General features: G+C 42.6%; 1 protein-coding gene and 1 long non-coding RNA gene across 4 annotated transcripts in view; one reads left to right on the top strand and one right to left on the bottom strand.

Annotated features, from left to right (window-relative positions):
• The window catches only part of LOC138106798 (uncharacterized), a 38,504-nt gene that overhangs the window by 12,083 nt on the left and 11,909 nt on the right, over positions 1–14,512 (top strand). Inside the window, exon 1 of one of the 3 annotated variants that reach the window (XR_011149114.1) lies at positions 13,712–13,794. The exons of the other annotated variants lie outside the window; for them this stretch is intronic. This is a non-coding gene — a long non-coding RNA (uncharacterized lncRNA). Of the gene's footprint in view, positions 1–13,711; positions 13,795–14,512 lie in introns of those variants that run through there. 3 annotated transcript variants of the gene reach the window in all.
• CD83 (CD83 molecule) lies at positions 98–14,031 on the bottom strand. The gene is made up of 5 exons (XM_069008033.1): positions 13,906–14,031; positions 13,651–13,781; positions 3,818–4,034; positions 3,609–3,712; positions 98–1,840 (listed from the first exon to the last, which is right to left on the bottom strand). Exons 1-5 carry the CDS (start codon positions 13,946–13,948, stop codon positions 1,682–1,684), a joined length of 654 nt encoding a protein of 217 aa, XP_068864134.1. The 5' UTR covers positions 13,949–14,031; the 3' UTR covers positions 98–1,681.

Here is a 14,512-nt window from a genome sequence, read left to right as displayed (position 1 = left end):
CATACATGCTTTCTCCCACAGAAGAGGCTGAATCACATCTCCACCTTATCTGATATAATTATGCTAGTTGTAAAATAAAATGCAATTGATACGGAGTTATTCTGGGTTTATTTGCCATCTATGGCACACAAAACCAAATGGTAGGCTACCTCTGAATTTTTATTTCAAGTATGCTACGCACATTTAAATGTAAAAATTTAAAAAAAAAAAAAAAAACAAACAACCAGTGTGACATTACTATGTTCTAAGTAATTTGCAAATCCCTTTAACTAGAAGTTGTTCTGGTCAGGAGCCTCCTGGACTCCAGCAATGCAGACATCTACCCTGCTCACAGAGCCAGTGCTGAGTGACGTACAGCTTTCTTCCCATCAACACTTCAAAATTAGTTACAGGATTTAGGAAAGATTTTTTTGTCAACAGCCTGAAATTCCAAACTGCATTAAAAATCCTAATGTTGCCAGTCAGTTCTTGAAGTATTTTTTTAAGACTGTGTTCTTCAGGGTATGCAAATTCAGATGTTTGGGCTCAAACTCTGACATTATGGCATACGCACCCACAGTCACTCTAGACTTCTTTCACCTTCTGCACTAGCAATCCAATAGAGGAAGGTTCCTTGAATTCAGACTCCAGGATCCCTTGCACTTTGGGCGAAAAGGACAAATCTTCTCCCCCCTTTATTGTGTGCCTGAGTTCAGCTCTTCTCATGTCCGTCCTTTTTTCGCATATATACGCTGCCAACACCAAAAACAGGTGCTCATATGCCCCATCTTCCATTCCTGTGTCTCATAATTAACTTAATACATCCCAAAGACATGGTTGATTGATTTCTTCTCACTCGGTTCTCACTCATGTAATTTGACTGACATAAGTATTGCATACATTTGGCTCCACATTTTGTAAACCACAAAATAAGTCACCTTTACATGTCCTTAGTATCACAGTCTTCTTCATTCTTATTTAAGATTAACAGTCTTGTTGAAGCTTCCTATAGATTAATCTGGAAAATATGTCCCTATTTCTCCTGCTGAGATAAAAAGTTCATTCAGTCCAGAAATATTTTGAGAAAATCTTCTTCCTTCTCAGCCTGTCTGTCATTCTAAGATTTAAGAGTGGATGTTGCTTTGATCCATCCAGTGCAAGAGCATGAAGTTACCTCTTCAGCCTACTTGAACATCACATGATGAGTTACATCTCATTTGCAATAAGGGAACTCTGGGATCAGGCTCAGAGCAGAGACAGCCCCACACACTTATCTTTTCATACCACAGCATCTGTTGTGTTTGCTTTGGAAAGGTAGGAGGTATCAGTCCAGTGAAGAGCTTAATCTGCTGGCTTTGCACAGCCACGGCCTCCCTATAACTCAGTCTTCATGTTAGAAGCGTGCTCTTGCTCAGAAAAAGAGGGCTTCACAGCAGAGTGAAATAAAGTTGATACCAACCTCATAACAGCCTTGTAACACATTGGGTAGCTGTAAAGGTATTTCTTAGCTAACTCTCAAAAGTTACTGTAGTGCATAACAGTGCTTGTTGAAGGCTTGTCCAGCACAAGCAGATCACTGACAAGGTACCTGTACTCTCAGGCTGTTCTGAAGAGACCAGATATTATTGTTTGTTTCCTCTCCATACCACTCAGCCATCCAGCTTGTGTTTACTGATGAGTCCACAGTGCCATCAACGTCAGCTTAGGCAGAACTTGAAGTAGGCTCATCTTTGCAAGTGCTGTTGCCATTTAAATGCTGGAAAGTTGTCATTTCATGTACGTTGATGAGGGTGAGGATGTGCTTCATATCTGTTCTGTTTTTTTGGTAATTGGGAGACATACTCTCTTTTCTTAGACATGTCTAAAAGAGAAAACACAAGGGAAAGCTTAAAACTAAGAATTCCTATGAAAGCTAATTTAAAAAACCAAACTTTTGAAAGTTTTCCTTTTTCTCTTTGCTAACCATAGCTCATTACACCTTTCCCATTTGTTTGTCACTGGAAGCACCTAGTACAAACAAAAGCTGCTGTTTCTTGCTAAATCAATGAGCTTTATAGGACAAAAGCCTTAGTCAAAAAAGGAAATTTTTATTTAATCCACATTTTCATCCCCACAGGCCTTGCATCAAGCTCTTGCAAGTGTGCTTGCACCTGCTTTCAGTGCAAGCCAGTGCCTGAAATATTTTCATCAAGTTGTCAAAGTAAAGCCCCAGTCCTGCCAACCCATTCTAAAGTGAATGTCACTGTTGAGTTTAGTGGAGATAAGGCACTATCTCCACTAAAGAAGAGGACGAGGCAACCTGTAAGAACTTAACAGGCATTTTAAATAATGAACCTCACTTGTGAGATCAGGTCAATATTAAATTTTGATGAAAGCTAGGTTGATACCTGAGACAGGGCCTCACCCAAAAGTAAGATACACATAATTCCACCAGAGTGATTATCTTCACTACACAGCTCTGCTTTTTATAACTGCACCACTAAAACTGGGACTTTTTTTTTTTAATGTAAGGGGAGGGGAGATTTCTGCAGAGATCTGAAATTCTTTCAGGACACTGAGAAGAACATGGGGCATCTGTCTCTTCTGAGTGATATCTTTGCTTTCATACTTCCATCCTAACAAATTCCTACAAGATTTATCTTGTCAAACTTTAGTCTGAATGGCACAAATTACTGGCAGAATTGTCAATCTAAAAAAGAGACAGGCATAAATTTAATTGCTCCCTGAAGATACATGGAAAGCTACATTTAGCACAGCTAATTAGATATACTCTGATCAACAGTTATGATTCATCTGCTGAGGAGCAAAACAAGAAGGCAAATATGAAACAGGCAGCAAAAGTTAAAGCTGACCTCCCAAAATGCTGGGGTTGGTTTTGTTTTGCATTATTAAAAATGCAGCCAGTGATACACTGACACCCCAGATTCATGCTGCCTCTGAGCCAGGAGGTGCAGACCTCTGCATGAAGGGGTGACCTCACTGCCACGGCACCCAAAGCATAGTTTTGTTTCTATGGAGTGAGCTTCCCAGGTACCTCCTCTCCCTTCCTTTTCCAGAACTACCAGCCAGCAGTAAAGGTATGGATAAACCTCCCAAAGAGGTTTTTTTCCATATATCTTAAAATGTCTGTTTAACAAGAAAGACGTTACTTCACAAAAATGCTTGTCTGAAATGGGGCTGTCACCAATTTACCAGAGAGGGAAACTGAGGCAAAAAGCAGGTGGACTTGGACATGTCCATCCTGCCACCACACAAAGCAATTCCACAGGTGGGGAAGGGCTCCAAGGGGCCTGTGCATCCATCTTGGACAAATGCTGTTCCCAGGTACTAAACCAGAAGACCCGTTGCTGTGCCCCTAAACTGATGTGTAGTTTACACAGAGTAACTGGAAGCAGAAATGAGCAGTGAGAGTGCAGAAAAATAACGGATGGTTTGAGTTAGATCAGAGTTAGATCAGGATGCAGTTCTCTCTCTTTGGAAATCCATCCTCATGTACCTGAGTTTAATCATAAATTAAGTATGGACGTCAACTTCAGACCAGCTGTGTTAAAGTAGTGCTAGCAGAGAAAATGAGTTGGGGAATTTTTGTTGGTTTTGTTGCTTTGCTTATGAGAAAGGGAGTTACTTACACAGGTAAAGAAGATGAGCAGCAAGTAAAAAATCCCAAGGCAAGTCAGCATGAAGAGCTCCCCTTTATATTTTTTTAGTTTGTCCTCTTCTATTCCAGGACAACCTAAAATATAAAGCAAGGTGTTACATTGCTCTGGTGTTTGTAAAATATTCTAAAACTGTTAACTTCCTGACATACCACGTGGAGCATGGGAGCTCTCTACTGTACCTGTTACTTTTAATGTGACTGTGCTGCTCAGATTGTGTTCTCTGCTCTGCCCCCACAAAGTGCACTTGTATGTCCCGCTGTTTCGGCTGGTTGCATTTTTGATCCTCAGTGAAAAGGAGGTGTCATTGGAGAGCTCCAAGAACCCCCCAACTTCTCGTGGATAATGAGATTCCACATCAAGGACTTCCCATGCTATTCCTTCGCTGTCTCCAGCCATCTGGAAAACACAAATATATTTCTTTTCTTGGGCAACAGTGTCATCCTCAGTTTTAGGGTAAAGAAAATTTTAAAACTGGCTTATGGCTGAAATGCAGAGGCTGAAGAGAGGTCGGGGGAGCACAACCTCAAACCCATTTAATACGTTCATGCTTGCAGTCCAAAAGTATATGGGGTTTTGCTTAAATGGACTCTCTATATAAATAGGAATTATAGAACTATTCTGTAATGACTTCTTAAGCTGCCTCACCTGGACAGCAACATGATAGAAGGCAGGGGTAGAATCTGCCTCAGCGGCCCTGTGCAGAGGCCCCAGAAGAGTTCAGACCAAGAGAGGCAGTCCATGGGGATGGAACAGAGACAGCAAGAGGCAGCCCTACCCAGGTGCTTAGCAGTGGCTCTGGGGACCAGAGGTGCCCAGGAGAGCATGGCAGCAGACAGGGAGGCTCCACTGCTGCCTGTGCTCACCCTGCCATCACACCTTCTGCCATGCAGTGGTGAGAATTAAACCTGCCAACCCAGCAAGTGTCCCACTGCATGAGGACTCTGCCAAGCACAGGCTGGCATCCTCCCAGCGGCTCCGCAGCCCAGAGTTCCCTGTGGGAATGCAGCCCTGGAAACGGCACTTCCCTGTGCCAGTTCCTATGTAGCTGACCCCTGAAACCATGCTGCCTCTCTGGAGGAATGGAGGTTCCCCACATACACATTTCCCTCCTTTCCACTCATTATTGGAACCAAAGAACAAAAAATTGCTTAGACTCCTTCAGATTCAGTTGCGTGAAGGTCACAGGCAGGTTCTGGTGCGCTTGGGGAGCATTTGTATGTTGAATTTCTTAATTGTAACCAGAAGAGCTACATTCCTTGGCATTGCTGAGAGGCTGCTGGAGGAATGAAGTGTATTCCCAGAACAGTTCGTACTGTGGGGCGATAGGATGCACTGAAAATGACAATTGGCTGGAAACCACAAAGAAGAGAGAAATCACTAAGTTGATTTGAAAGATGGAAGAAGGGTTTGAATTAGCCCATGTCCATTCTTATTCATCGAAGTTGCTCCCTGGGATTTGAGGCAGCATGCCCTCCATGAAGGTTTCCCAAGTAATGAATTCAATCTTTCTGTGGACCAGCAGAGCTAGAGCCAGCTCATAAGTCCAAGGCTCAGCATTTCAGCCAAACGTGCAACTAATGTAAGCCAAGCCTTTTTATTATTATTATTTTATTTTAATAGACACATTTTTGGGTCATATGTTGGTGCTTACTTTCTATCAGCATAGCTACTGCATTGGGGTATAACAGTTACACTGTAAGTTATTAAAATTAACACAATTTTCTCACACTGAGGCTAGAAGTATCTGGTTTCCCTTTCATGTGTTTGCAGGAGGAAAGCACACTCAGGAGTCTGGAGGGAAATATGGGTCTGATGCTCCATTATACTTTGCTATTTTTGCAGCCTAAAATGGTGTAAAACAGGCTGTGAGTTGGGGAACTTTTCAGGAACTGAGGAATGAGACTAAAGCACAAGATTTCCTTAATTGTAAAGATTCTTTCTCAGAAAGGTTTTGGGCTTTTCAGTGCATCAACTGAAACACAGAGCAGTAATTTCCTGGGGCTTTCCACACTTTACCCAGAAAGAGGGAAGAAAGTACCTTGTTCCCCTTAATCCCCCAGTATATTTATCCCAGCTTCTCTTTCTTATTACACTCAGCCCCAAGCAGCTACAAGCAGTATGTATGGTGGTTTTCAGGCTGTAGGGACTTCACTGTGCTACAGGGATTTAGGTATTTTCAGGCCCTGCACATTGTCAGAGATGTGGCCAGAAGAATTCCAATACCCAGGCTGGGCTCAGCTCTGGTTACAACTAGGTCAATAGCAGTTAAGTGGATATAGTTGACCTCCCTCAGATCTAATTTTTGCCACTCTCCCTTCCCTTACCACCCCCTTCCTCAGTGAAATTTAAAACTGCCCACAGGGCAATAAAAGGAACCAGCCCGGCTGCCCTTTGCATTGCCCTAAATTGCAGATAGGAGGTCTGAGCTACACACAAAAAATTAGATTTGTTTATGGATTTTTGGTTTTGTTTTCTTCCTTTAATTCACTGGCAGCATAAATAATTGCTGTCTTGGGTGGTAAATGGTGGTGTGATTCTTGTGGCTGAGATCTGGGAATGAGAAAACACTTTGATCTTTCTGTATGCAATTGCAATCAGCACTGCTCCTATAAGGGAGAATTCAATTAAGTGGATGCATCCCACGCCTGACCATGCACTTATCCAAGTGAGATTTTGGGTAAATGATTTAACTTCCCTATTTCATGGGAACAGTGAGGGATAGGATTGATTATTGCCTCCAAAGCTTTTAAGATGTTCAGTTGATGTTGCAAGCATGCTGATGGTCACCCTGCTGACAAGACTGTCAGATTTTTGCCTTAGACATGCTCTATGTAAGGCAAAGCAATGCCATGAAACTGCACTATCAACATGCTTTTCCCCAATACAAGAAGGAAAAGTTACTTTGTGGCGTAATCTCGCTCCCTCACTTGTGGAGAAATCAGTGGTGACCTGGATGGGGGTTGTGAACCTTCCATGTGGGGAGGAGGAGGAGGAAGGGGTCATATGTGTGGGTTTAATTCAGGGTTTGCACGCCTTTCTTCCTCCGTTAAATCTCATCTTTACTGAAGGGCAAGGGCAGGTAAGGTAGTCTGTCCAGCAGCATCCCAACATTTTTTAGGCTGCAGAGACATCTGGTGGCATTTTTCCAGCCTCTACAGGCAATGCATCCACCCCTACTCAGAGGTCACAGCAACCCTTTCTCAGATGCCTGAACCAAGCCTTTTTCCACAGCAATCTTACTCCTGTTATCGTATTAAAAAAACAAACAAACAAACAAACAAAACAAAAAAAACCCCAACAAAACAAAACCCTCCCTTTATAAATTCTCTAAGTAGCAAGAAAACATCTGAGCAAATTTGCAGAGTGCATCCTCATATCCCAGGAAATATATCCTCATATAAAAGGAAGTCCATGAGATATTCAGTAAGGTCATCGTTCTGCCTCTTGCTCTGTTCAAGTTAACCTCTTTCCCACCCCAAACCTAATTAAAATTACAAAAATGCTACTTTGCTTGCCACCTCCTGTGACTTACTTGGCAGACTCTCTCACTAGACAGATCATTTTGCGGCTCAAGCTTCTAGGATAAACCAGCTCTAATTCATGCCAAGTGTCCTCCAGGTGATACCACAGCCCAAGGTAGATGCTGGGGGTTTTACCTAATTAGTTCCACACAAGCTTAGACAGATCAAAGCAAGCGTTTCCAGAGACAGCAATCCACTTGTGTAGGGACCATCCTCTTCTTTAATCAGTGAAAAAATCTTTTCTTCCCACATTTCATTTGTGTTTCATTTCCCTTACACCTCACTGCTGAGCAAGCTGCAGCGTGCCAGCTTCCTCTGCCCCTCATGCCCAAATAGAGGAGAAAAGGAAGGAGGTCTGTTCCCGCTCCCGTGTTTGCTGTTAATGGCTTTACCAAAATTCAAAAGGCAAAAGATTGCTTGTGTGGGGAGAGGTAGAAATTCTACTAAATCTATTTGCATAAAAAGAGCCTTGTTACCATGCAGTCTGCTGGGGGTTACTGGAGCGAGCATTTTGGGACTTGCTGGCAACATTCTGCCTATCTGCATAAAACTACCCATTAAGAAAATTAAAAAACAGAAGAAATGCAAGTTTATGTTTAGTGTCACATATACATTGTCCTTCAGCAACGTGTGTGGCAGACTTTCAGAAATCACCTGGCAGAATTTCTTCAGAAGATGCTGAAGTGAGGTGATCCTTCCCCTCCGCTCAGTCCCTGCTGAGACACACCCTGGAGTGCTGGGCTCCCAGAGCAAGACAGACATGCTCATATCTGAGGGAGTCCAGTGAAGGGGCACAAAGATGAATAATATCTTGGAGCACCTGACATGAGCAGAAGGTGGAAGAGATAGTTCAGCCTGGAGGAGACCAGACTCAGGTTCCTCTTATCAGTATTGATTCAATCTGATTAACAGGGAGATACAGAAACTGAAGCCAGACCCTTCTCAGTGGCCTTCTGAGACAAGAAAAGAGGCAATGGGCACAGACTGAAATTCAGGAAATTCCACTTAAGCAAAAGAAAAACCTTTTTTACTGGGGGAGTGGTTGAACACTGGAATGGACTGCCCAGAGAGGGTGTGGAGTCTCCATCCTTTGAGATATTCAGGACTAAACTGGACACAGCCTTGAGCAGCCAGCTCTACTTGCCTGTTTTTAGTGAGTTTAATTGAAAGTTATTCTAGTTCCCAAAAGCTTGGAAACACTTGGTCTAAAGAGGTTGTGATTTTCCCACATATATTCTCTAGTCAGTTGACTGATTCCTATTAAGTTTCTCCTAGCCTGGAGCTTTTTGATAAGAACAGTGGTGGTGATACAGTGGATATTAAAATGGGATATGTTTGATTGAAAATACCACTGAGCTGATATAGTTCTGTTCTCTGACTGGATGAATTATGAGAAATATGTAGAATAATTAGGCCCCCAAAATTTAAGTTCTTTTCAGCAAATATTTCTTTTTCAGGGAACTAAAAACAAGGTGGAAGAAGGAGGAGGAGGAATACTTTCCTCGGTTCTAGCTGGCTAGGTTTTAGCTATTGTTTTGAAAACTGCTACAGCATTACATGGTAGTACCCTAAAAAAAGGCTATTCACCCATGCTGTAGTACTTACGCCCAACTAATCAATTCATATTTAATTTTATCGTGAACATGTGAGAGTGAGCAGTTTTCACGTTAACTCATGTTCTCTGCTCTCATTAAATACCTTTTTTCATCAAATTTTTCTCACACTAAGGTGTCTTCCAGGTAAATCAAAGTGCCAATATAATCCACTTTTCCCATAAAATAAAGGTTTTATTTCAAAAAAAATGGTTGAGGTCCAAAACTGATGTCAGTTTAAAGGTGGAACATATTAACATCAGATTATTTTCTAATGAGTGTGAGATGATTGTAAAAATGGTTTTGTTTAAAATTATACCAGGCATAGTGGCCAAGTTGAAATTTCTGACAGTTATAGTGAGCTAAAAATCTTCATACGGCCAGAAGGAATTTATTTTCTGAAGCAAAATGTATCGAATTCTGGCAATGCCCAATAACCAACATATAATGAAACACAACTGAGCTGAAACCACTTAATAGGTGTATTTTTCAGCACAAAAGTGCTTCCACATTTGATTAGTGCTAAAGGTGCATCCATATGGTTCCTATACAGTATCATGTAGAGATACCAAAGTTAAATTTGAAAATAACAGACATAAATTGTGGGCACATGTGAGTGAACTCTGAGTGTGCTGTAAAAAGGGGAGGGGGGGGGGGGAATATGAGGAAAGAAAATCCAAAACCCAACCCCAAAACAACAGCAAAGGGACTATGTGTGACACATGAGCCAGCTGGAAAAGCCCTTTGACTCACTCACACAGACTCTTTATTGTTTAGTTGGTTTGATTTGGGTTTTTTTTAGCTAAGGGTATCCAGCCTTAGCTCATGTCAGGCAAAAGAATTGTTTGGGTCATGAAATAATTTCCACTGCTCCCTTCCTGTCTAAATTATCAACGTGATGAAGCTACTTGGGGATAATAGATGTCTGAGGAGCATTTGACTGCATTTCTTTGTGTAGGTTAGAAATTAGACTGAAGTAATTTAGCAAATATTTACTTATCCTAATATATCACAGCTATGCAGTTTTAGCAAAAGTATTTTCCTTTGAAGGAAGGTGCAGTCAACATTATATGTCTATAATGTTTATTCTGATTTTGTAATATGGCTTCCCCCTCTTATTCTGCCACAATTTTATATTTTTCAGGGAAGTGCTGTAAAGTTAACAAATTTCTCTCCGCTGAAGCACAGCCTTCTTTCCTCTTCCTCAAGATTTGTTTTAGATTAAGACTCTTCTGGCTATCACATGAAGATTATAGTGAAATATCCACAGGGACTTCATTTGAGTGTGTTTAAACTTGATTTTCAAACTGGATATAAAGCGATAATTATGAAGGTTTATGAAGTGGTTCTCATTTTCAGTGTGCTGCACAAAGAGAAACTATTCAGTTTTCAATAGCCCTACGAGGCAGAAATGTAAGTTTCATTACCTAGACTCTTTTCTTGTGGGTGGGCTGTAGAGATTCAAACCATTCAAGCATTTCCATAGACAATTCCCGGTGCCTGGGTGTTTAGGAAAAAGACCTCATTTTCAGTTCTCAGCTGGTAAATTTCCATGCTGCTCATATACACGTTTATGGCCTGCAGGCTGCCCAGCACTCCTAAAAATGTACCACACTTTATCATCATTATGAATTCTTTTTCATGGCCTCATAGTGAATGGGATGAGAGCTGCACCAGGCTGGAAGAGGACTTGGTGCTCTACCTTCTCCCCAGTGTGTTTGGCTGGCCTACTTCATATGTTTTTAAGTAAAAATAATTTTGCCTGAGCTGGCTGACTGTGGTCCTGATTCTGCACAGAACTACTGACACAGGGACTTCCTGCATGAGAATAATTACCTCCAATGATCTTGGATGCACAGCAGGTCAAACACATCTATGCTTTTTTTTTGGCAGTATGAGACGTTAGCAAAAGCAAAGGAATTGAATGCAAACCTTCTTTTTCACACCCAGTTGGATTTTGACACCAGAATATTAACTCCTTTAGACGATTCCTTTTCCATACAGCAAATACTTTTAAATTACATCCTTTTTTTTTAGCAGATTGTAACAAACTGGCCCTTAATTGGTCTGAGCACACAGAGGTGCCAGCAGGAAGGAGGGGTTCACTCACAGAACATTCACCCTGTGCAAACAGCTGCACAAGCAGCACCGTAACGTTGCCACCATCTTTTTTTTTTAAGCAACAGAAGCAAAGGTTAATTGCTTGCATTTACTTCACAGTTCAAAGTGACCTCATACAAAAGATTTCGCCTAACAGCTGCTTGAACTTTACAGCCTGAAATTTCATACCATTTGTTGGAATTGCCTTTTAATTAGTCCTTTGGGGTTATATGTGGTGTTTATTGATTAATCCTTCAGTAGTTGTTTTTAAATAACGGAGTAATTACCTGTGTTGGGTAGCCCAGTCACACTTCACCATTCCCTCACTTTCCTTTTGCAGTGTTGGGTGGGGACAGTAGCACGTAGCCAAAGTGTAGAGAGGGGAGGAGAAAGAGCTTCAAGCCTGATGCCTATTTAGCTAGCCCCACAAGTAGAAGTATTGCTTGTTCAGTACAAAACACTGAGCCTAAATTACTTTTCCCCATGGAGAGTTAAGCTTTTTACATTTGGTGCTCTGCTTTTCCTAATATGGCTGCAACTGTGGCTTGGGCTGGCGTCACCGCCTGCCTGTCCCCACTTCCCACCTCTCTCATGGGAAAAGCAAACAGAAGACTGCAGTACCATGGTTGGTGCCATCAGCCCCTGAGGACTGTGGCAAGAGCTGACAATAGCTGACTTATGTTACTTCTTGTGTCAGAAGAGAAAATAAGTGCAAGGTTCTGTCATGCTGGACACTGGAAAACCAGTTTTTTCCTGAGCAAAGCAGATGAAGCAGGAAGAGCAAGGAGACCATGGAGGGAGTGGGGATTGTAGGGACAGGCAGGGGACATGCAGTGGCAGTCTAGACTGTGACGGCATAACTGATGCAAAGGGAAGCAGCACAAGAGAGGTCCCACACAAAAGGCACCATCAAATATCACCATCCTTGCCCATGCAGTCATTTTGTGCCCAGGTAGAACTGCAAAGAGCTACAAGATAACACAGAATTGGGTCGACAGGCTTTCCTTACACTTCGTCACCAGGGAATGGCTTTTGGCTGCTGTTTGCTGCTTGGCCCTCCCGGCTCCCACTGAACTTGGGGAAGCACATGCTTCTGGAGGATCCCCACAGTTCAGCCTGGTTTTGTTTTTGTTGACTTCCTACACTGCTATGGGGGAGAATTTTCTGGGATCCAGTCAGCCTTTCTGTTTATTCCTCCCCCACCCCCTACCACTTCTGCTCAACCCCTCCAGGTCCACCAGACTGCGTGGTTTGCCTTCAATGAGCTCCCTGCCCTTCCTGGATATTGTGGGAGAAAGGGAGCCTTAAATAATTAGCACACATCTGGATGGAAAATACAGTACCGTATCCAGCTTTTGAGGCAGAAAGCAAAAAAGAATAAGTTGACTTAAAGCCCATATCCCATAGTAAAGTTCAACTAAATGCATTATTCTCTCCTCTCTGTCTACCACCTGTGCTTAGTTCAACAATTTGGAAAAAGATGCTGCACATGGTGGGTTGGCAGTCAGATGTTCAAAGCAGCTCTTTTGAGGTGCAATTGTCATCTAGTCTGCAGGCAGACACTCACTGTTGTACCAGCAATGAAATTCAGATGCATTGCAGGTTTCAACCTCAGAAGCCCTGTCTAATAACGAACGCTGTTTGTTGGTTTACTGTAGGAAATGAGTTTAAAACTGTATCTGACTGAACTGCTGAGGAAGCCAAGGCTGTGGTTTTAGGTTCTGGTAGAGATAAATTAACAGTTTTCACCACCTATAAATAGAGTTTTTTCCTCTTCCCTTCCATTGCTCTACCATCTCATGGGAAAGTAATTCAACTCTGTAGCCCACAAAATCTTTATTCACAGGTTGATTTTCCACTATTATAACAAGCAACAGAGAGTAGTTGACTTAACAGGTAACAAGAGGACCACCAGGACTGTCCCATGATAAGCAGCAGGAGTGTATGGCTGGGAGTGGGGAATGGAGGAGAACAAAACCTTCATTGTTTTCCCATTAATTTGGTTCACACCGTAAGCTGAAGCTCTGCACTGAGATGCAAATACATGGTGCTGTACAGCTTGTCAACAGCCACCTCTTCCACCACTGGGCAATTCTACCTCTCTAAAACATTTCTTCTTGATAATGTTGAGCAGGACTTTTCTGCTAATTAGCTGATTGATTCCTGTAACCCCTCCTGCACACAGGGGTCAGCAGGGCTCTCCTGCTCTGGAGATAGAAACTCTGAGTCAGAGCAGCCAAGATGAGATTTTTACTTCATGAGTGCAAAGAGATAACTCAGAATTTCTAGCTCTCCATCCTTCTGCACATGCTCTGCCCTTATGCCCACCCCACTAGTCAAATCTTCCTAAAGAATAGCAAGTACTTTTTTAGTTCTTCTATTTCAAAGAAAAAATCAGCTCCTGTTTGGAGGGGATTAAACAAGGGCAACATCATTGACGTTGCAAGGCTTAAATACCATTTTTTGCTCTGAAGAAAATCCTGGAAGACTTCTCTTTGGAGTAGTATTTGTCAGGTTGTACATGGGGCATCACCTGAATTGTGATCCACAGAAGCCAGCAATAATTACATAGAAAAAGGCCAAGAGCAATTCAGGGAACCATGCTCAAATAGCCTATTTCCAATGACTTGGAAAACGCCTGTTCCCTGTGGTCAGCTCAAAGGTTTGCACTGCTGCCTGGTCTCTGCTGCAGTGACAGGAGGATACCTCGGCAGAAAACAACCCATTTCATACAGGACAAGCCAGTATCAGGTAGGAGAGCAAAGCAGACTACTCAGGTAACTTAGGCTTTTTTCTTACTTTATACCAAGATGCTGTCTGGTAGGAGATTGAGGAGTCCTGAAGAACTTTACAGGGCAGCACCGCTTCTTCAGCACACCTCACAGCAATGCCTGGGATCATCGCAGAAGTCCAACAGATCAAGCACCAAACTGCAAAGCACAGGTACACATCACCTTTAAAAGAGATTGCTTACACAATCCTTCCTGTCTTCCCAAAACATATCCCAATATAACATGAAAGACCAGAAGGAAAAATGCAGGGCTGCCCACTTACCATTGCACAGGATGATGAGCAGAGTGTAGACTCCCAGAGACATGGCTTTTACTGCTTCAGATTGCAGAGCAGCAACAGATGGACTTTGCAGGATGGACTGTGAGAGCAGAGTGAAGCTGTGACTGCTTCTCGAGTGATATTTCTGAAGGCAGACTGGGGAATCCCCCAGGTTTATCTTGAGGTTCTCCGTCATAGGGAAAATCCCTACATGTATGAACCAAGGCTCCTCCTCTTAAATCTGTGAGGTCACTCCATTTCTGCAAGCACTTGCGCTGGTAGCAACTCACCTCCCTTTTTTCTCTTCTTCTCCCCCTCTGTGTTGATCTGAACAGAGTTAAGGTTAACCAAGAGACACTGTGGGTTGCTGTGAAGGCCGTCAAAATCAGCACTGAACAAATCTCTCTTGAGTGGCAAAATGTTAGGGGAAAGGGCTTGTCAGCTCAAAATCCGCTCTCGACCTTCTCTCTGCCGCTCTAACAGCACAGTGCCTGTGCAAATGTTGTCCTTATGACGTGACATTTCTGAAACCACATTTAAGACCTCAGGTCACAGTGCCACCAAAACACTTTGACTTGGGCTAAACAGGAATTATCAGCATGGCTGAGGA

This window comes from Aphelocoma coerulescens, chromosome 2 (assembly GCF_041296385.1).
Source record: "Aphelocoma coerulescens isolate FSJ_1873_10779 chromosome 2, UR_Acoe_1.0, whole genome shotgun sequence".
Taxonomy (NCBI): Eukaryota; Metazoa; Chordata; class Aves; order Passeriformes; family Corvidae; genus Aphelocoma; species Aphelocoma coerulescens.
The sequence above is the reverse complement of the archived record's forward strand: the minus strand, read 5'-3'. Positions and strand labels throughout refer to the sequence as shown.

Bases quoted from the DNA above. Each gene is read 5' to 3' on its own strand.
- CD83 (XM_069008033.1), bottom strand. From the start codon at position 13,948: ATGTCTCTGGGAGTCTACACTCTGCTCATCATCCTGTGCAATG. The intron at 3,713-3,817 runs GTACAGTAGAGA...TTTATATTTTAG, and splicing joins AGTCACATTAAAAGTAACAG to GTTGTCCTGGAATAGAAGAG. The intron at 1,841-3,608 runs GTAAGTAACTCC...TTTCTCTTTTAG, and splicing joins TGCTCATCTTCTTTACCTGT to ACATGTCTAAGAAAAGAGAG.